Source organism: Salvia splendens, chromosome 2 (genome assembly GCF_004379255.2).
Source record: "Salvia splendens isolate huo1 chromosome 2, SspV2, whole genome shotgun sequence".
In the NCBI taxonomy this organism is placed as follows: Eukaryota; Viridiplantae; Streptophyta; class Magnoliopsida; order Lamiales; family Lamiaceae; genus Salvia; species Salvia splendens.
In genome coordinates this window covers 31,012,112-31,033,440 of record NC_056033.1, presented here as the reverse complement: position 1 = coordinate 31,033,440, position 21,329 = coordinate 31,012,112, and the positions used below count along the sequence as shown (strand labels likewise).

The 21,329-nt window shown below is 36.5% G+C and overlaps 3 protein-coding genes and 1 pseudogene across 9 annotated transcripts; 2 read left to right on the top strand and 2 right to left on the bottom strand.

Moving 5' to 3' along the window:
* Positions 1-422: 422 nt before the first annotated feature.
* Positions 423-3,295, top strand: LOC121778241 (annotated as a pseudogene).
* A 232-nt stretch (positions 3,296-3,527) lies between these two features.
* On the bottom strand, positions 3,528-5,728 carry LOC121764462 (tyrosine-protein phosphatase RLPH2-like). The gene is made up of 4 exons (XM_042160479.1): positions 5,153-5,728; positions 4,270-4,337; positions 3,994-4,173; positions 3,528-3,905 (listed from the first exon to the last, which is right to left on the bottom strand). The coding sequence occupies exons 1-4, from the start codon at positions 5,655-5,657 to the stop codon at positions 3,735-3,737; spliced, it is 924 nt and encodes a 307-aa protein (XP_042016413.1). The 5' UTR covers positions 5,658-5,728; the 3' UTR covers positions 3,528-3,734.
* A 1,406-nt stretch (positions 5,729-7,134) lies between these two features.
* LOC121792178 (double-strand break repair protein MRE11-like) lies at positions 7,135-14,881 on the bottom strand. 5 transcript variants are annotated; one of them, XM_042190025.1, is made up of 23 exons: positions 14,669-14,881; positions 14,508-14,553; positions 14,212-14,347; positions 13,550-13,707; positions 13,231-13,321; positions 12,755-12,874; positions 12,588-12,656; positions 12,422-12,501; positions 12,169-12,271; positions 11,991-12,098; positions 11,799-11,861; positions 11,656-11,727; positions 11,440-11,517; positions 11,261-11,323; positions 11,115-11,175; positions 10,617-10,699; positions 9,853-9,966; positions 9,659-9,736; positions 9,170-9,238; positions 8,815-9,077; positions 8,029-8,149; positions 7,739-7,951; positions 7,135-7,463 (listed from the first exon to the last, which is right to left on the bottom strand). In XM_042190025.1, exons 2-23 carry the CDS (start codon positions 14,522-14,524, stop codon positions 7,431-7,433), a joined length of 2,193 nt encoding a protein of 730 aa, XP_042045959.1. In that variant the 5' UTR covers positions 14,525-14,553; positions 14,669-14,881; the 3' UTR covers positions 7,135-7,430. The 5 variants fall into 5 exon arrangements, with proteins under 5 accessions (XP_042045959.1, XP_042045961.1, XP_042045960.1 ...); XM_042190027.1 differs by having other exon boundaries at positions 14,684-14,881; XM_042190026.1 differs by having other exon boundaries at positions 14,726-14,881.
* A 2,907-nt stretch (positions 14,882-17,788) lies between these two features.
* Positions 17,789-21,104, top strand: LOC121764441. Of its 3 annotated transcripts, XM_042160471.1 has the most exons (7): positions 17,826-17,954; positions 18,921-18,991; positions 19,055-19,180; positions 19,248-19,325; positions 20,048-20,113; positions 20,203-20,268; positions 20,338-21,104. In XM_042160471.1, the coding sequence occupies exons 3-7, from the start codon at positions 19,139-19,141 to the stop codon at positions 20,974-20,976; spliced, it is 891 nt and encodes a 296-aa protein (XP_042016405.1). In that variant the 5' UTR covers positions 17,826-17,954; positions 18,921-18,991; positions 19,055-19,138; the 3' UTR covers positions 20,977-21,104. The 3 variants fall into 3 exon arrangements, with proteins under 3 accessions (XP_042016393.1, XP_042016405.1, XP_042016399.1); XM_042160459.1 differs by lacking the exon at positions 18,921-18,991 and having other exon boundaries at positions 17,789-17,954; XM_042160465.1 differs by having other exon boundaries at positions 18,921-19,180.
* Positions 21,105-21,329: the final 225 nt, after the last annotated feature.

The following is a 21,329-nucleotide window of genomic DNA, read 5'->3' as shown; positions in this document are numbered from 1 at the left end:
GTTATCAAGGCAATTGAGTCATTTTTTTCTTTTGGCAAAAACATTAATTTCTTAACTCAAAATGTCTAAAAAAAATCAATAGTAGAATTTCTTAACTCAAAGTGTGTAAAAATTCAATAGTAGACTTTAATACCAGTCCAAATTTTAGGTACCAAGTAGTTCACTCTTGTTATGTAAAAGGGAAATGAATTGTTCGGTAAGAATTGCTCTAGTAGAAGAGTAGATAAGGTATAAAGTCGAAAATTATTATGGTTCGATTAAAATCGAAGCAACTTATGTATTGCACTACTGCTACTATTTTTCTCAAATATGCATCAAGAAGTGGTTTAACCATGTATGGGAATATAATCCAGCTTGTTAACAACATTTTGTGTTCTTCCGTTGATTTGCTTTAATTTGAGCCATTCAGCATACTTGGATTAGAACCGGGAGTGTCAGAACCAGAAATAAAGAAGGTGTTTAATGACTGCAATTTTACTATTACTGTTCAAGTATATAACCGAGATGGAAACTGGCAGTGTTCTTGTTCCAGTTGCTTACTGGATTTTAAACCTTCTTGTGCAGAGGCTAACAAGTACTTTATCGATTATATATCCAAGGCTTATCAGGCTCTAACTGATCCTATATCACGGGACAACTTTGAGAAGTATGGGCACCCTGATGGCAGGCAGGTACTTGTATATTAGTCTTCCATCATTTTTTCTGACAGTTTTGCATGAGAAATTAGCTCTGTGGTTTTTCCCCTGTGTAGGGCGGCATACAAATGGGAATTGCTCTTCCCCAGTTCCTTTTGAACTTTGATGGAGCATCTGGTGGAATTTTGCTACTTGGAATTGTAGGAGTCTGTATCATTCTGCCCCTGACAATAGCGGTCATCTACTTGTCAAGGTCATCAAAATATACAGGGAATTATGTCATGCATTACACGATGTATGCTTATTACCATTTTATGAAGCCTTCATTAGCTCCAAGGTATAGAACCATTTGATGTAATCGGTACTCTACCTTTGACCCGACATGCTTAAATCATTGTCATGGCATGGTTTCTTATAACTTGGTTGAATCTATATGACATGTGAACTTAAAAGTGCCATTATTTGGAGTGATAAGGATTTTTTGCTAGTTTGGACTCTTTGGAGTGTAGGAGAATAGCATATTTTGCTATTTAAATTTTTGTAATGATTTGGTTTCAAATTAGTGTGTATCTAATCTTTTATTTGTACAGCAAGGTGATGGAAGTTTTCATTAGGGGCTGCCGAATACATGGAGATCCCCGTTCTTCGAACTGATGAAGAATCGCTGCAAAAATTATTTGTGTTGGTCAGGAGTGAGCTGAATCTGGACCTTAGAAATATCAGACAAGAACAAGCTAAATTTTGGAAACAGTATCTATCCGGCTTTAGTGAAGGTAATTAATTATCTGTTGAGTTTTGGAAGTTAAATGCATTGATATATATATATATATATGTTTGCCTACTAAAAGTGTATGTTTTTATGTTCACAGTCTGAGTTATTAATTCAAGCACACCTGACTCGTGAAACCGCAGAATTATCTCCATATTTGCAGCAAGATTTTAAGAAAATGCTTGCCCTTGCACCTCGTCTTCTAGAAGAACTAATTAAGGTATTAGCAGCATATCATATTCAGCATTTCAACTTTTGTGTAGAGCCCTTTTCTTTTTGTTCATTTATGTGTATTTCATGAGAGGAATACATTATAAATGATTAGTGATTTTACAGTACTACTTTTAGGGAGAACTATCCAGATGGATCCTGAAAGATAACAACAATTTTTTTATATCATTTTGCTATAAAATTAGCAAATCACTGCATGAAGCAGTTTCTTGATACAAATCTTTGTACCACCTTTATATAGAGAATTATATGGAATAAGTGCCTGATGCTTGTCAAATTCCTTGGTTATTATGGGGCAACATTGTAATCATATTATACACGGGTATAGTTGATTAAATAGAAATTATATTCCTATGCAGATGGCAATCATACCACGTACCCAGAGTATGATCCAGGTACATCCAGAGTTCCAAAGTAATATAATGTGAACTTACTGCTCTACCTCTTTTGCTGTTAAAATCAGTACATCTTTTCTCTTTCACTTCATTTCTGTATCATAATTGATTATTTTTCGTTAATTATTTTCTTGTTTCCTTGAAAGATCTATGACTTCATTGAAAATAAAGTGCAAGTGTTCCTGTTCATTATGCAGGCTGTCCCCCTGATTGCCAGAAAGGTCTCTCTCTCTCCCTGTCTTATTCCTCTTCTTTTGTGTACATGTGTGCCCCTATGTCAAAGTACGTACTCAAGTGTGCATGTTGGTTTTGCAACTACATATTTGAAGTTGCTGTAACCTTGTTTCTGTAGCCATAACCTATTTGTTGAAAGTACTGCAGCTTCATTATTTTCAGGCATTATTTTCCTGTTATTTCACCAAACCTCTCATTGCCCCCATAAAACATTTTTGTTGGCAGTGTTGGAAAATCTCTCACTTTATTGACTTCCTGAGTCGTTGTCCCTGTTTAGAAAGTTCGATCATTCCAAGATTTTCGTGAAATGAAACAGCAAGAGCGTGTAGAGCTGCTGTTGACTCAGTTTGCTGGATTTTCTGATGCTGAAGCCCAAGATGTGGAGATCGTTCTTGAGATGATGCCTTCCATTTTAATTGATTTAACATGTGAGACAGAAGGTGAGGAGGGAATACAAGAGGGTGACATTGTGACCATGCAAGCTTGGATTACTATTTGGCAATGGAATGACTCAACCCCCGTGCCTTGCCACATGCTCCCTAACGATGTCTGGATGTCGCAAAAGGTTAATTTCATGGATGAGGCCACAGCAATAATTGCTGCATCTAAAGCTTAAAGGAGGGGTCTGGTGCCAGTGCAAAGGAGATTAAGATAGCTGTTAAAGAAGCAATTAATAGAGTGAAATCAGGTTCAAGGCTGGTGATGGGCAAGTTCCGAAGGAAATTACTACCTGACTTCGTACTGCTTGTGTGATGCATGGATAGGTTGTGATGCAAAATCCAATGTGAAGCTCAAGGTGTTGAAACGAACTCATTGTCTCCACTGATGAACTGCCATCATTCGAGGATGGAGCCGAAGATGAAGATGAGGAAGGCGATGATGAATATGATGATGATTACGAGAGTGAGTACAGCGAAGATGATGAGGATGTCAGGGGTAAAGATGCTAAAGGAGCCGTGGCAGATGGCTCGGTACATGATGATGCAAAGGGTTGGAGTTCTGACGGTGGTTCAGAAAGTGATGAAAATTGAGCTTTTTAACTTTTTTTTTAATGTCGATTTTCCTTTAGTTACTCAAATGACTAGATAACAAAGCTATTTGTTCCATTTCTCAATGTTGGTACATTTGTTTTCGCCATTTCTTTAGGGAGGAGCCAAGTGTGCGGGTGTGTGCGTGCTACTCGAACTCCTAATCTAATGGTTAAAGCGGAAGCATTTTTTCAACTGGGTTAAGCTTTGTCAATAAAACGTTTAACAATTGAAATTATCAAATTCTGGCAGCCACATTAATATAGATGAACGTATGAATGAGGCTATAACAAGCTCTTCAGAACAAACAACAAAAGTAATAAGATAATTAGAAGCTTATAAGAAACCTTAAACCCTAATCCCATCCAAGAAACTGCTCAGTCGACAAAAACAGCATGACATTCTCAGTGTTTCTGATGAAACTGATGGAAAATTAGAGAGATTATTTCACCAATTGTTCAGTGTCGAGCACGAGGGTCTTTGATGGGAGCACAATAGCAGCCACTGGGTTACTCACCATACCACCTCCTTGATCAATTATTAACCTCAACTCTTCAATATGGACCTTTCCATGGTGACCACTCACCACAATAGTTGGAGTTTCACTCAATTCCTACAAGAAACCAAACCAAGATCAAGAAATATACTATCGAATATCACACAGTTTTGTTCAAACAAGACTTGAGAATTAAGCGAATCACCTCCGGGATGTCCCAGACATTCTTTCTTCCACTAAGGGGTTCGACTTTAGGGATCCTTGTATCCTTGGCTTTCAGATAACCTAGCTGCTCTTTGACCCCTTTACCTTTCTCCAAACCAGCATGTACAGCTATCAGTTTACAGCTCTTTAATCCTTTTTCTGTCTCTATACTTACATTTTCCTTGCATATTCAATAAGCCAAGTTAGTGGTTTGATTTTATTCTTTTTTTGCACAACATTATTTCTTGCAGAGGAACTGATCTATAGACTTACTCACCTCTTCATGAATCCAAACCAAATCAGTAAGAAACTTCTTGTGCTCGTCCGGAACTACCTTCATCAACTCTGGCACATGCAACACATCATAATATGAACCTACGACATCTTAAACTGAAATTGCTATCCAATTCAAGAGAATTTCGAAGTTGATCAGACTACTTCAATTTGTTCGAGAAACCTAAAGGGCATAGGCAAGAAACTGACAGAGATCACACTAGATGGACTCAATATCTGGCAGCTCCAACAGATATAGTCATAATCTGAAAGGAAAAAACAATAAACTTTGGGAGAATTCTGATATTTCCCTCGAACTTTGGAAGTGTCTTAAAAATCACAAACTTTAAAATTGGTGTCAATTTCCCACGAAGGGTCATTCGCCCAATGTATCATATTTATTGTATTAGGCGTATATTATTAAACCTCGAATTCAAGAATTAGGGCGTCGAAACAGCACCATTTTATGTATACTAAACAACATACATTACATGGCTATCCACGTAGGATCAACATCTGCCGAAAAAGTTCTATTTGGGTAGGGTAGGGAAAATTGCACACTCTGAAAATATTTTGTGATTTTTATGACCAGAATTCGCCCAATGTTTAAGGTTTTTAAGAATATGAATAAGCAAGAAACCATTGCCCAAGGCCAATCAAACAAAGCTTAGCTACAACACAATAGTAATCCGAATCATCAAATCCAAATAAAAAAAGTAGACAACCCTACAATTGAATTGAACCCACAATCCAAAAGGAGTGAAAAGATATTAGTACTAGAAAATTAACTTGCACAATCCAAGAGATGCTCACGAATCGGAATAATTGTTCTCAAAAGTTAAAAGCATAACCCAATAAAACAGTAAATTAAGAGTTGAAAATGATACCTGCAGATCCATGGGGAACACCATAGGATTCGAAAGTAGGGGCAGCATCGTAAATGGAGCCCTGATAATCGGTGTTTTTGGCGCGATTGAAGCCAATCATCCTACCCGCCCACCTCCTCCCTTGCAGATGCATATTCTCGTAGCCGTGGCCCTTGTACCACCCCTCTCTCTCCTCATTCATCGCGTATTCCGTCCACGTGGCGGAGAAATCGGAGCCGTCGATGGGAGCGGGGAGAAGGCCCAAGAAGGCGGCGAAAGCGAAGTCATGGTTGCCGCAGAGGAAGACATGGCGCTGATTAGGGTAATTGGAGGGGAGTGAAATGAGGAAATCAAGGACTTCGTTGGTGTTGGGGCCTCTGTCGCAGTAATCGCCCAGGAAGATAATTAGAGCAGATTGGAAAGCAGGGGAGCCAACTGCTTGCTCGAGGTTAGACCACAAGCTCTGGAGCTTAGTTATGAAGCCATGGATGTCGCCCACGCAACATACGGTTCTCGGTGTAGCCATTCAACTAACTATAAACAAAGTACAAACAAACTGTATTCGCTTATCATCACATTTCGTCCTGCCCCTGCCCCTGCCCCTGCCACCCAACCAATTTCTTTTATTTTTATCTATTTATCTTTAATGAATTGGGTATATATTTTTTTTAATCATGAAATGGAAACATTTTTTATTTATTGACATTTTAATTATATTTACATAAATATCGACACTTATTCATTGACAAAAACATCGTACCAATTAAATCACGTTTTTTATGGTGAATTGAATTTCTGTATAACCAATGTGAACTATTGAGTTAGATTAAGAAATAGTAATCGTAGTGATTTAAATTACTACAAAATTTAGAATAAGTAGAATGTCATATGATCAGTCATTGGTTCAGAAGTTAACATTTTCAATTTTCTTTCATAGTAGAAGAGAATATTCACTTTACAGGTTTCCAAAGAAGAAGAAAATATAATTCTAAGGGATGTGCAGGAAAATCATCTATCCTTAACTAAATAATAAGGGAATGAAACAACTAATTATCTTTGGTGTTATAACTTAAAAACAAGAAAATATAGGCTCTTGCTACAAGTATTTCATCCGTGTCATAAAAATATGTGCACTTTCCATTTTTATTCGTCCCATAAAAATATATGCATTCCACTTTTAGAAAATAATATCAATTTAATAATATATGTCTTACTATCCACTAACACTACTTTAACTACTATTCTCATTATCTCTCTTACTTTACCAATTTTATGTGTCATACCTATTGCGCATATTTTTATGGACGGAGAGAGTACAATATTTCATATTCTTGAAGACCAAGAAAGTATAATTTTGAATATTAGCGTAAGGATCATTTCCACCTATTAATATCATATTTTTATTTTTTTTTAGTCCAGCATGAATCTATATTCTGATAGTTTCCATACTAAAAGCATATTTAATCAATACATTAAAGCTCAAAATAGGAGTACGAATACTAATTTATTTGGAACCAAATACTATAAATTAATATTCCAACTTCAAATAATCAAACAACAAATTTCTTTTCACGGTTTGGATTACTTAATTTTTTTTTATTTTTGTTTTGTTTTTATCTTTTTTTTATATTTAGTTATATTTATATTTTCCAACTATGATATTAGGTGGAACATATTCAAATAATTAATATATGATGTGTTATTTTATAACGGAAAAGTTAACGGTTCCGTCAAATAAGAATTGAAATATATCGAATATAAAAATACAAGGATTTATTAAAACGAAAAAATTGTATAAGAACCTATTGAAATAAACAATCAAAATACAAGGAGTTAATGATGTTTTTTGTCTAAAAAATATTCTTTTAAGTTTGAATTTTTAGTGAAAAAAATGTGACATTTACTAAGTTTTAATTTGGCGTAAATAGTTGAAGATAGCAATTATAATATCCACTCCAAATTTTCCACTTATTCACCACAACCAACAACCAACAACCAACAGATAACGATATGTAATCCAGATAGAACTAGAAAAACATGAGTAGTTTATAAAGAAGAGTCATCACCTTTTCACCTGTGGATACTAGTGATTCGTTAGCCATTACCGTCAGCTTACAAAGCCCAACATCAATCTATTAAAACTCAGAAATGGCAAACCTTCCGCTACCAAATCCGCATGACAAGAAGCAGATGAAGACGATCAGAAAGGATAGTGCGCCAAAAACACAACCATCTCGAGTCCATGAACCATACAATTACATCATCAGGCAGTAATGGAGTTAGATCCTGTTGCTCGCAGCTACCTTCTCAAAGCTCCATAGTTTCTTAGCACCTACAAATCACGTTTTAGGATCAATATCTGTCTGCTTATGTGGTTAATAATTATATCCCCTAATGCTTATAAGTCTGATCTATAACTGCTCGAGCTCATTTCATGGCACGGTCATAAGATGAGAAGCTTCAACTAAGCTAAGAGATGAAATGACAAACCATGTGGAAAGGAGATTATGCAGCCATGAATGATCCTACTATCAATTTTAAGGCTACCAGGGGATTTACAGCATACAAAAGGGGGAAATTGTTTTTTGTCCAGAACCGCATCATTACCCGAGGTTGAGATTTATTCAATTTCTTCCCCATGTCATCATCGTCATCGTCTTCATCATCTCTACTTGATAGCAATCTATAAAGTGAGGATGAAGAGTTATCTGTTGTTCTTCCCCTTTTTGAGGTGGAAGCTTTACCCCTACCCCTACCCCTACCCCTTCCCCTTGGAGCAGCTCTTTTTCTGCCCTTCCCTTGCAAAGTTTCATCCTCATCCTTACATAGGAAACACATACAGAAATCAGTGATTGAAGCTCAAAAGATTACTGAGCATAAAGCGCTTAACTCAATACCGAATCATCAGCAATATCATGAACATCAACTCTTGCAGTTTCATCATTTGAATCTGAATCAACTTCATCCTCTTCATCAGCCAAACTCGGAACTGGAACAGCTGTGGCAACTGATGCAGATCTGCAGCACAATAACATCAAATTGGAGATTCTTCTCCAAGCTCAATAGAGGAAGATGAAACAGTGCTGATAAGTTATCACCACATCTCTATCACGTATGCCTTATCCAAGTAAACATGTGCTGTATTTCTACTAAAGATTCATGCCCTCTCATACCCTTTATAATAAAATTCAGTGAAAATCATTCAGCTTGGATTAAAATTAACAAACATGCCAGGTATTGCATTCACCAATGCTAAGAGTATTATAATTTTTTCCACCATCCGCAGAGAACACAATAAGGCATTAACTATGCAATAGCCCAATCTGGTTGAGAGAAAACATGTAGCCATTCTTTGGCGAAATTTTATGTGTAGATAGTGTTTCTGAACTCCATACTTACAATTTTTAAAAGAGCTGGAAACCACACAACAGGCAAACCAAGTGGAGGAAAAGGAAGTCAGAGATTTCATGGAAAAATTATACTACTATCATACTTAGATTTCCATCTAATTTATTGCAACTGTAACACACTACACAAGCTCCAGCTGAGCATCCCTCACGGAGAGTCAGAGGACAACAAGAATATAAGGTGAGGCAAACAAAAGAAGCGTATATGCTTGAGTAAGGGAATCTGTTATTGCAGCATATCCGAAAGCAGCAAAGGACACATTGAAAAAATCTTACCTTTGTGAATGACGGAAACCCAAGCTTGTGTCTAGCGTGGTCTGCTTTAGTATGCTGGAACCCCTGCCCCTCCCTCTTCCCCTTCCCCTTCCTTTTCCAGCCGGCTTACTAGCTTCAGTAATATCCTGGGAGGACTTCAAAGACTGTGATGGCTCTTTCCTGCCCTTTCTGGTAGACTTTGAGCCTGTTAGTGGAGTAGCATCTTCATCATCACTGAAGGAAGTAGTACCAGTAACTCCTTGACTACTTCTACTTCTGACATTCTGCGAGAAATGTGATAACAAACAAACCATTGAAATACATCATATAGCTAGCTAGAACATCTTCTGTTTGCATTTGGATAGCTAAAAGATACCAAGGGTTGGCCGCTAAACATGAGCTGTTGGGAGTCTCTTGGCTTCAAAGATCTTTCTTTGACACGTTCCTGAAAAATAAACACATTTATATTTTCATTATGTCATCTTTTTAGTCGATAAAAGGTCTCCATCAAAGGTGTCCCTTAAAGGCTGATAGCACAATTTAAACAGGGGTATGGCTCTGCACATCTCAAATTCAGTCAATTTGGTGAAAAACAGACTATATTCTGGTCAGCGCCTCTTTTCACAAAATAGTAAAATGCATAGATGAAAACTCAAGTAGCATTCATAACCATGCCCATTTGCAAAACCATGCCAAGTTCACAAATTTCTATGGTAATCTCACTATCAACGATAAATATACAGAATAACAAAAGTAACCTAGAATATCAGGTACACAATATCTAAGCAGCTAAATGATTATTTATTTAATGAAGCACGAGTAACAGAGGAAAAGGAAAGAATAACGGGGGGAAAAGATTTATTGCCTCTAAGCACTCCCCAACTTTGACAATAATGTCTTCCTCTTCAAATTTTTGAGCATCTGGATTAAGAGATATTTTATTCTGTTGTAGAAAAGAATTCAAGTTAGCAAGATACAGCAAGGATATTAAAGCCAATCGGTACAACTGCCTGATTGATACCCAGGAATGATATCACTAGTTCACTACAAATCACTTACACGAGTTTCTTCTAGGTTGTATTTCAGGCAAGAATAGAAAGCCATCTTATCATCCTTATTGATGAAACTGTGTAATGCATCATCCAAATCATTGACGGGAAGTATCTCCATCTTCTGAAAAATCATATTGTACAATGAGGTCTTAGACCAGAGAAATACGTACCATATTAAATCATTATCAAAACTTTATTCTTAATGTCATAATTTGGTAAAGAAACTTTTTGTCAAACTAAGTAACTAACACAGGTTTAAGTTGGGGTAGACGCTGAGGCATCTTTTGATAGAATCAGGAAAACCAATTTTGGAAACTCTGTAAGATATACTCCCTCCATCCCTAAAAAATAGACAACATTTGAAACGGTGCAGGTTTTAATGCACAATTGGTAAATTAAGAGAGAGATTGAAAGAAAAATTTATTGGAGTATTGTTAGTGGAGAATGGGACCCACCTCATTAGACAGAAGAAAATTTCCTTAAATAGAATTGGTCTATTTTTAAGGGACGTCCTGAAATGGCAAATGTGGTCTATTTTTAAGTGACGGAAGGAGTATATGTTTGGAAACTTGGTTACATAAAATTTGTAGTGCCCTTGATCTACTCTGGGACTTCTGGCGTTTTGGTTGTTATAGGTAAAACATAAAAATTGATATTCACAAAATAGATTGATAGTGTCTTGCATTGTACTTTAGAATAACCAATATCACCAATATCGTGATGATTCCAATGTACTCAAAATGTGCAATGAAAGGTGGTGGTAAAATATACCAGATTACTTTCAGCAACCAAAGCTTCAATGTTTTGCTGATTCAATTCCTCTGGCCGAAGTCGTTCGGAGTCATCAATTTTACCTAGAGCAAAATAAAATTGGTCCCAATCAGCAGTGACACTCAAGAAAGAAAGAAGATGCTTAACTCCGGATGGAGCTGTTCAGAGTCATCAATATTCATCCACTACATAATAAAATAGTAAGGTCATCACTAACATACTTACAAGATACATAAAATAAAATCTGGAACTGTACCGAACATCAATACAGTCTAGAGGAAAGAAATGAAAGGAGGTGTGAAAGAGGATGTTGATAAAGAAGTACTCAACAGTTGTAATATGGCATCAGTAAAGGCTAGCAGTACTGGTATGTTTAGATCATGACAATCATCAAAGTATGTTGTAATTACACATATGACAAAGTATGGTGCCCTAAGAAAGACATGTTGCCATATTTAACTTTAGGAAACCAGAGACAAGCAGAGCCATGGAACTTACCGTCACCATGAGCTTTCTTAGAAGCTTTCGAAAATATAAGAATATCCTGTGGATTTGCAACCTATATTGTAGAAACTGTGAGAACCGTCACCAATGAAAACTTCCGTTTGTTTTTAATTGGGTTGAAAGGAAAAGGAATTGTGTACCTTCCCCACATACTTTTGCCCGAATTTTTGTGGATTTATCGTCATAAACCCAGAATAATCAACCTATTTATTTCAAAAGCAAATAGAGGTGAGCATAAAGTAAAATTTACCAGAGTAATAATAAGGAATTAACAAATTAAAGAAAAAAGTGAAAAAAACAATATAGATACAAGAATTACCTTTATTCGAACTAAGGGTAGCTTGAGCTCTTGTTTCTTGACAGCCTTCTGGTTTTCCCTTTCTATCAAATTTCTAACCTACAAAAACAGAACCAAAGAATGATAAAATATGCACAGCAATTGAATTAGCAAAATTCAAAATTATGAGCATGTTCTAATGTGCAGACTTTTCTTGTTGCGAACAAAGAGGAGCACAAAAGGATGCAACCTTCTTACCACTTTGTCCAAATGTTCAAGAATTGAATTCTGATCGTTAGAGTCTATGTCAGGTTCATCCTTCAGCACCACCTTCAAATCACAGACTAGAAGAAATGTAGTTGAAGTTTCTCTGGTAATTCCACATAGAAGGACAATTATACCTCTGTGTATTCAAATGGTCTCACTGAAGTCAGAGGTATATTTGTCGACCGATACTGATTCCCCTACATTGCATTTGGTAGTACATATATAAATTATTTAGGTATTATGGAAACTGAAAGAATAAAAGAAGTATGAAATTAATAAAATAAAAAAGGATGATAGGTGCAAAGCAAAATTCAGTCAGTTATAACCTTGATATCTAAAAGCAGCACATGTTTTGGCTTTGATTCACCATCAATCAAAGATGTTGCAACAGATGAACCAGGTTGTGTAATGTGAAAACCCATTCCTGGTACTTCCTGTCAACCAAACAATCATCAATCAGAAACTATGATAAAATGGCGAACCAGTACCACAGCCATATGGAACCTTAGGGTCAACAAGGCATTCGTGCTCATGCCCCCAAACAACAAAGTCCAAAAATCGAGGCAAGAAATGTTCATTTATTGCATTTTTTGGATTTGTCTTCACTCTGAAAAAAAAGTGAAGATTACATTAATAAGTGCAATCAATACAACCTCAACTTGAAAGAGCTTATAGGTATTCAATTATTATTTAGACTTTCTGGCTATCATGTACATTCAACTCAAATATTATCTCACAGTTGGTTGTTAGTTATTACCTATTTTGATGAAGTGTTAGTATACTAAACCATTCTGAAACTTGACAGCCTGGTCTCATCCACTGCACTGCATGTGGTGTCTATTTCTCACAAAACAAGAGTAATAAGAAACAGGCCCATTTGATTGCATAAAATTATAAATAACCCAGATCAGACAACCATGTACCTGAAACATTCGATTCAAGCGTTCGTCTCTGATATTTCCAAGACCATAAAGAGCTACAGATGTTGAGCCCTATAATACATTATCAGCACATGTCATTTACTGAACCAAAGAAGTAAAAGACTATTATTCCAGCTCCAACCGGATCAGTTTTTAAGTTACGATCACACCTTCTTTATAAGAATAGGGTAGAGAGTGATCTGTCCAACACCAGACCCTTCAAGAACTAATTTTCCAAAATAGTTGACAAGATTACATGCTGAAAGAATATCAACAGCAGAAAGATTGTCCTGCAACAACAGTTAACAAGAAACCCAAGAAAACGACTCAAAATTCATACTGATTTCGCAAAACAGGGGTTACACAAAGTAGGGAAAGCATGATAGAGTGAGCCAGAGACCACATTTAACATAACAGAACAGCCTAATTCCAGTATCCAGGTCTACAGTGAACTATATGGTTAGGTGATAGAATGTTGGAGTCAACCACTCATCTTATTAGCTTTTCAAACTGTAAAATGAAACTCTCCTCAGGTGCACAAAGAGAAGGTTTTGAATCGTATTAAGTTTTTCGAATTGAAAAGGTCAGCAGTTAATGCAGTCATTTTAGAGAGAAACAAGCACTGCGTTTACCATAAAATTCATACCACTCCAGCAGGATCATCATGATTTCCATGAATGCTGAAAACTGGCAACCCAACATTGAAGTGTGGATCTTCATAGTTCACATGGCCAAAGCTACATAAGGAAAACATAGAAAGGTAGAAGTCATCAGTTCGAGCCTGATTATCCCTTAACCTATTATGAGTTTTTCTACTTGGATTTTCCCCTCGCCGGGATTCATTGAGTTAGTAAACTCTACAATACATCTCAGAAAGTTTGAATAGCTGGGTTTAAAGGGAGCATAGGGAGAAACCAAGATATTGATGATGATTAATACAAACAAGATATTCAGACAGAGAATACCAGTTGGCAAAGTTCACTGTTTGGTCACTGACAACTTGGAACTGCACTGGCTTATCGCTAAGGCAGTGACGACGAAGAATTTCAATGGCTTTGACTAAGGTTGACCTTGAAGGCTTATTCTCATGAAATAGATCACCACCTAGAAGTATGAAATCAACCTAACAATGAACAAAAATAGTGTGAAGACATGGTGCGAACAACTCACAAGAGAAAGAGAGCAAGATTACATTTAAGAACCAAAATCGAGGATCATGCAACATGAAATATTCAACAGACATAAATTGATTCTTGTCATCCCGGAAAATTGATATATACTTGTACTGTGCTGTTCAATTGCCATGACTAATTATCATATGATAATCCATCTACGATTAAGTTGTGAAATTATTTTAGTTGAAGGGGAGTGGCTATGACTAATTATCACATGATTATCCATGTAAGATTAAGTTGTTAGATTCAATCTCATTAACCAAACATAATACATATTTATCATTTGCACCCGAACATCCCCTGCGTGTGCTTCACTAATCCATTGCCTGTGCGACATGTGATAGCTATGCCCACCATTTAAGTTTATGATTCCAATAGACTAAATTACAGAAGCAAAATCATATTTTGCATATCAAGCAAAATCGGAATTAAAAGAACTAATCATATACTACCTGATTTTGTGCAGCAATTGAGCAAATCTCATCAAATGCCTGAAACGAATCATGACGGCGAATTTCATCCTTCTCCATGTAACCAAGATGGCAATCCGTAGCCACTAACACGCGAAGCATATCACTGTCATCTTCCCTGAAGATTTCGATTCAAACAAATACAATAAATTACTTTTGTCGCATCTCTTCCAAACTGCGAATGCTGATAAAAACTTCATTTCCTTTTTAAAACTATACAAATGTAAATTAAAAAATCGCAATGAGAATACATATCTGGCAGTTGGCTTTTTATTTACCTTGGAGACTCAGCCATTTGATAATTGTGAAGGTCCACCGATTATACTGCATTACATATAAGAGGAGATCACAAGGGAAAAAATATAAGTAGAAAAATTGTTATGTTTGTTTTTCACACAAATATAAGCAGCAAGTGATTCCTGAATAAAATTATTACAACCCTAGTTCGTCGTACTTCACGCAAACAAGAGTTGAATGATTAAATAGCCACACGCACTTAGTGACGACGTGTAAGATTATTCAATACAGTGAATTTGATGGGAGAATTGAAGTGGCGGAGGAGGCGAAGCCGACGGCGGAGCTGCGAGTCGAGGGGCGAGTGTTAGTGGAGTGTTTAATCGTGGCGCCTAAATTCTAAAGGATTATTGGTTGTATATTCACTTGCTTTCAATATTTTTTTCTAAACATTTTTTAATTTATATACACGAAAGAGGACTCCCTTCGTTCCGAGTCATTTTTCTACTTTGGGATGTTCCATGATAATTAAATTATTTCTATTTTTGATAAAAAGTAATTCTGCTTTTTTACTATTCTCTCTTCATCTCTCTTATTTTATTTTCTCTTACTTTATTCACTATTCATTTAACATACTATTTTTAAACTCTGTGCCGAAAAGAAATGCTCTGGTAATCTTCTGTATTGCTCATCTTTCCAATGCCTCGATGGGTTCAACGTACATGCGAACACATTGACTCGCTGTTAATCAACTCAACTCTAGAGACTACTCAGCGACTCGTTGAGTTCATGCCTTGTGAACCCAACGGCTAGTTGGTAATCGTAATTGTACCTTACATCCAACCCTCGTTATGATTAGACCTAGGGCAGAATTTTCAAAGACATTCTACAACCCTGCACGAGTTTTTGACAATTTTGAGGGGGAGGGAATGAGAGGAAGGTTAGAAGTCATCCCCGAATTCGAAAACAATGATTCCACTTTGGAAATCAAGAACATCTTAGAATAGTCTTTATCATGAATTATTATTTTGTTGGATTGTTGTTTTTGAATTGTCGAAGATCATGAGGAACCAATTTGATTGTAGGATTCTATGGTGTAGAATAATGATGCCTGTGTTTTAAGTTTGGATCAATTGGTTGATTTGATTTTTTGTGCTTTTACTGTTTAATTGGATTAACATTATTTGAATAAATATGTGTGCATCTCTACAATAATAGAGAGAGAGTAGATGTGCTTGAATAAAGACAATCGACACCTTAGATAATAGAGTTGACAAACTTGAGATTAAGAGTGAAGTATTGAACTATTGATACAGCTTTTAGGAGTTGTGTAATCTTTAATTTGAAGGAGACTAATTTGGTTTAAATTAAAAAAAATCTACAATTCGTGTGCTATGAGTGACTGCGCGTTTTACCCAGCGAAAATGCAGGTTTCTTGAGTTGAACAATTATTACTTGTGTACGCTAATTCATTGAGAGAATAAGTATAATTTTTAATCATATTAGGATTTGTTTATTCATTAAATTACACATTTTTATGGGATGGAGCGTATATATAAAAATTACATATACCATTCGTTTCAAATTCCCGTGCATTTCTAACAAAGAACCATTCCACTAAGATTCATATCCAATATTTTCTCCACGAAGAAAAAATACAATGGAAAAATACGTGTGATCTGGGAAAAAGGTAAAAGTGCCATAAATGGCTGTATATTATTTTGGGTTGTCGAATAAACAGTTGTATATCCTCAATCTCAATCTCACGAATATATATCGGTTAAGTAAATAATATTAGTAACTAGCAAGTAGTAACCATTAAATAGTAGTATTATTTATCTATATACTCCTGCGTCTCTATTTTCTTCCTAGCGACATAGCTATAGAGTTTTCACTGAATGAACATAAATAGAAATTATATTTTCAAATATTCATAAAAAGGATTTCGAAAATAAAATACAAAAGATAGTGTATCATAATTCTGTTTATATTAATATTACAAAAATAAAATTGAATATAATAACTTCGTAACATCTCTACTCTTCATGTTCTGGAATAACTGCATAATTCTCTCATTAATAACATCTACAGTTATATATACGTCATTTTGTAAGATAGTAGTTGCAACTAGTCATTCAGTAGCTTATAAAACTGTTTAATTTATTTAAGGAATATTACTAGTAAAATATAGTATTTGGATATTCTAGTGGGTCATCCTCCCTTTTATTTTCCACCGTAGAATATGAGTAAGAGAGTTAATAAAAAAAAGAGTCCTAGTCGGTTCTTTAAGTTTTTATTCCCTCAAAAATTTAAATTCTGATCGAATATATGTCCACTTGTGAGGTAAGTTTAGGAATCAAATCCACAACTTGCTTTTATTTTTGAATTTTTCGTCTATCTGTTTACTAAGAAAATTCATTTTATTTTCAACTTACTAGTAATATGTAACGTTAATTTGCTCAACTTATATTTCACCGAAGAGAATTTAAAAACCACTTTCAATCTCGATATTGATTTCAATATATTTAAAGTATTGATTTTAAGATTAACCTTACATATATAGTAGTATGTTGAATTTATACAAGGCCAATAACGTTTTTCTTTTTCAAAAAATTACTATCAAAATTATCGCAAAACTTACACTTGGTTGTTTTTCAATTGAATGATTATTGGTTTGACAAAACGAAATTGAGGTAAATCTTTCTTTGTCATGAAGAGGGAAATGAAGATAAACCGAAAAAAGAAATTGGAACCCCTCTGATGGATTACTAAATTAATTAGTGATGATTAACCGAAAAAAGAAGAATATATTGTGTGTTTTCTGTCAAGAAAATAAAACGAAAACGATAGCGGATCCAATCTGGTCCCCTAAATTCTTTTCAAGGTTAAAGGCAATATATTAAATTCTCAACTGCAATAAATATAATTATGGAATATCTGATATTTTTATTCATATCAGTGCAGTGAGTGTCGAGAAATATTTTTATAACATAAATTTATTCTATAATGAATACACTATGTAGTGTGGCACTTTCATTCCCACAAATAAATGTAAAATTACTACTACTACTACTATTTCTGTTGCTAAGAGCTTATGCGGAGAAAAGGACAATAAATATGATCTATTAAAATATTAAATTTGAGAATGAATTTTTGGTAGTAATTTAAAAATCATACTACTTGCTCCATAAGCGTAAGCGTGGGATTTAACTCAAGAATTGGAACATATCTAACCCATAAAAGCAAATATAGAAAAGACACCGGGCCCGCACCACGGTTCTCATTTGGATCCACATTACTTATTGTTCAGATTCCGTTGCATAAGTTTACTGCTTTTAAACTATACGTTTCTCAATAATACCATTTTCTTTCACTAAAATTCGAGTCGGTAAATCATGGAATGCGGTGAGGCTGCGGCGGATGACGACGGCCGGGAGCTGGAGGCGGCCGAAGCCCTCGCGGGGTTGGCGCAGCATGTGGCTGTTTCACAGGTTCGCCAATAGATAACACTTGGAAACCTACTTTGCTCACTTTTTCTTAGCGTGGATGCACAAAACAAGGCAATTAATGGACAATTATACTGTAGTTTTATAAATAAATAATTATTTTTTTAACTCGTATAAATATTTTGAAGTGTGATTTTGTTCCATTCAATGTATTATATGGAGCTATTTAGTAATTCAGGCTTTGGAGTTCGAGGAGTTTGATTGCTTTTGAAAAAAGAGATATTGCCTCTAATATTATGGAGCTTTCAAAAAGTTAGAGTTTTTCACATAAACTTTTAAACTAGCAAATAATATCGCCAGTTAATAAATTTTGGCTATATCAATGGATTTAAGAACAATTTTGGAGGGTATGCTTCAAGAAAAACTATACTCAAATATTGAAAAACTGGAGCTCTCGAAGTTGTTGTTGAGAAATTACGAAAAAAAAATCTGCATCATGATATTACTCAGGTAAAGTTTGTGATATTATTCGCCAATTTGAAAGTTCGTGGAAAAAATCCAACTTTTTGAAAGTTTCATGATATTAGAGGTCAATATCCCTAAAAAAATGTAGGTGCTAATGAAGATAATTTGTTGTATGGGTTGGGTGGTTTACTGTGGAAACGGAATTTGGGGCCAGACGAAGTGAAGAAGGCTAGCAATGAAGGCGGATGAAGAAGGAAAGTGAACCTGAATTCGTATATTTTTATTAAGGTTTCCGGGGTGGCGGTGGGGTCGGGCGCCATTAGGCTTAGTTGGTCGGTATTGTGAGGATTCCTATGTTGCGTGTGAGAAAAAATGTGATATGGAGAGGGTATCTTCTTTAGGAAAAAAAGAGGATGAGAAAGCATGGCCTACATTTAGTAAGATAAGAATGTTATTTCAATTGGACGAATATGTCTTTTGCTCCCTTTTCCCTTTTCCCTTTTCCCTTTTTATGCCTTCACTTCATTTTTTGTGGTTGGATTTCAGATATGGAGTATACTAAACTCATTCCATAGTCCCACATTTGTGTTTTCGCTGCTTATTCATCAAAGCCTCTGGTAGTTGCATCTCGTATTTCGATCCCAACCTGTGCACCTCTTAAGTCTTCTCCTTTACATCAGGACCAGCTAGTAGCTGATTATGCACCTTTGAAGATTACAAGTGTCCGACGTATTCCCACAGAGCAGTGCAGCAAAAGTCATCGTATGAATCCTGTGATAGAGAAGATGAGGCGGAAACTCACCGAGGTAGATCAACTTTGGATTTTTTCTTTCTTTCATGCAACTATAACATACTAAATTCTTTCCCATCCAGGCCGAGAAGGAGGAAAGGAAGCTTCGCCATATAATGGCCAATAGAGAATCTGCTAGACAGACAATTCGACGCAAACAGGTAAGGTTTAGTTGCTTTTACGGATGAATTTTCAGCAGTAGATCAAACTTAGAAATGGTACATTCACACAATTATAGCTTATAGCACCTCTTGTTAAAAAGGTTATGAGAATGCTCGCAACGAAAACTTGTTATAGTCGCTGGAAAGGAAATATACTTGTGTTCCTCAATACCTATCAAACTAGTTAGTTTGAACCAATGCTGTCATGATCACAAAGAAATTAGGATCTTTTCCTTCCGAACGTCTCAACTTGGTAAATCGGTCGGTCAATGCTGCTGTGTGTAACAGTTGATGATCTATGTTCTGGATAATGGGGAAGTACTATAGAATGATGATTTATGAGTGCTCGGAAGGAAGGAAGACGTGTTATGTCCAAACTTATAATATTTGTTAGAAAGGAAATATATAGCTGTACATGTTCCTCATATACACTTGTTATCTTGAACGAACTACTTCTCAGAAACACTGATGGTATGCTTCAATAGTCACAAAGAAAATTGGATCTTTTCCTTCCTCAAAACCTTAGGAACGTCTCAATTCGGTAAATTAGTGAATGGTATGTGTAGTAACATTGATGATTTATGTCCTAGATAAAAGGGAAGCACTTATTCTAGCAAGAATTTATCTATTTTTAAGGGGCAATGAAGAAGTATGTGGGTGAGCAGGTTGGCACTGATTATATTTGGTTGGTAGATTGTTCTCCAATTGCTATTTTTGAGCAGGCCATGCATATGGAGTTAAACAAGAAAGCAGCCGATGAGTTGGAAGAGAACGAGAACTTGAAGAAGGCATGTTAGCGTTTCTCGCTTCCCTTTTTCTCTATTGGAGTTTCCTCTTACCTCTTTATTGACTACTACATTTTTTTTCCGGTGAGAAGCGAAAGGAGCTGATGCTGGAAGCTTTCAATTCTTTAAAAGGAAGAAATAGATTTCTAAAAGCACACGTAAGAAGATGATTCGCGTCTTTTCGTTGTTTGAAATGTGTCATGAGTGCCATTCTTTTGCACCTACAGTTAGCCGAAGCGAGGAAGGCTGCAGCAGGAGTTACTGAAGAAGAAGTAGAACCAAACTCGTTTTGCTCTGCCACTGCAATGACTCCGATGTTTCTGCAGCAGAACCAGCCTCCGCCCTCTCTAGTCCCGTGCTTTTGGCCGCCCATGGCCTCAACTTCAGACGCCTTCCCGTTCCAAGGCACATCTCGTCCTCATCCGCTTCAATTCCCAATGGATACACCACCGTGTCTACATCAAGGACAAGAACTCTCCACGGTAACACCCATGTTTATAGTCCCTGTCCCTTGGGTGCTACCGTTACTTGGAACAAACACTCGTTGCTGTGGCAAGTGTTCGTGCTCGGACGCTAGGATGAGTGAAGATAACAACAACAACAAGTCTTGTTCAAACCAGAACGCGATGAGTGCAGATGGCGATCGCAGAACACACGAGCCCCCTGCTGGCATCGTTGTGCCTGGGCTGTTCAGCCCTGTACGATGCGTGGAGAATCTCGACCCTCCTAGGGCTTTCCAGGTAGGTGATCATGTTGTTTCTGCACATGAAACTGGCTTGTTTAGGGGGAAGTCCGAGGATATCATCGTTGCCACAGAGGCGCGGAGGAGGAGGAAGGAGCTAATGAGACTAAAGAAAGTAAATTGAAAAAGTTTGTATGTATATTCAGCTTAGACAAAGAATTTAGAGTGGTGAGTTATATTTGGAAATAAACTTGGATGTATCAAATTGGTTGGAAGTCGGTTTATTAGTTAAAGTAGGTAAAGGTTGGTGTATTGTTTTTTGTGAGACGCTCTTACAAGTAAGGCCACCCGCAACGCGTCACGTGGGTGGCCCGTATTCCGTCACGAAGGGACTAGACGGCGGCGTGACGCGTTGCAGCGCCCCGTCTCGTCCCCAGCCCGTTCCGCGTTCCGTCCCGACGTGACGAATGGCGAGACGTCTCGCCACGCGCCGAGGCGACGTGGCGCGCTCCGGCGCCATGCGTGACGCCCACTCGC

What these genes read in the sequence shown, in the direction of transcription:
- LOC121792178 (XM_042190024.1), bottom strand. An exon ending in ACAGTGAACTTTGCCAACTG is followed by an intron (nt 13,322 to 13,549) that starts GTATTCTCTGTC and finishes TTCCTTATGTAG; the next exon opens with CTTTGGCCATGTGAACTATG. An exon ending in AAGTTGGGGAGTGCTTAGAG is followed by an intron (nt 9,239 to 9,658) that starts GCAATAAATCTT and finishes TTTATTTTTCAG; the next exon opens with GAACGTGTCAAAGAAAGATC.
- LOC121764441 (XM_042160459.1), top strand. Translation starts at nt 17,859, where the DNA reads ATGGAATGCGGTGAGGCTGCGGCGGATGACGACGGCCGGGAGCTGGAG. An exon ending in AGCATGTGGCTGTTTCACAG is followed by an intron (nt 17,955 to 19,054) that starts GTTCGCCAATAG and finishes CCTTTACATCAG; the next exon opens with GACCAGCTAGTAGCTGATTA. An exon ending in TGAGGCGGAAACTCACCGAG is followed by an intron (nt 19,181 to 19,247) that starts GTAGATCAACTT and finishes TTTCCCATCCAG; the next exon opens with GCCGAGAAGGAGGAAAGGAA.
- LOC121764462 (XM_042160479.1), bottom strand. Translation starts at nt 5,657, where the DNA reads ATGGCTACACCGAGAACCGTATGTTGCGTGGGCGACATCCATGGCTTC. An exon ending in TGGTTTGGATTCATGAAGAG is followed by an intron (nt 4,174 to 4,269) that starts GTGAGTAAGTCT and finishes TGAATATGCAAG; the next exon opens with GAAAATGTAAGTATAGAGAC. An exon ending in ATGTCTGGGACATCCCGGAG is followed by an intron (nt 3,906 to 3,993) that starts GTGATTCGCTTA and finishes GGTTTCTTGTAG; the next exon opens with GAATTGAGTGAAACTCCAAC.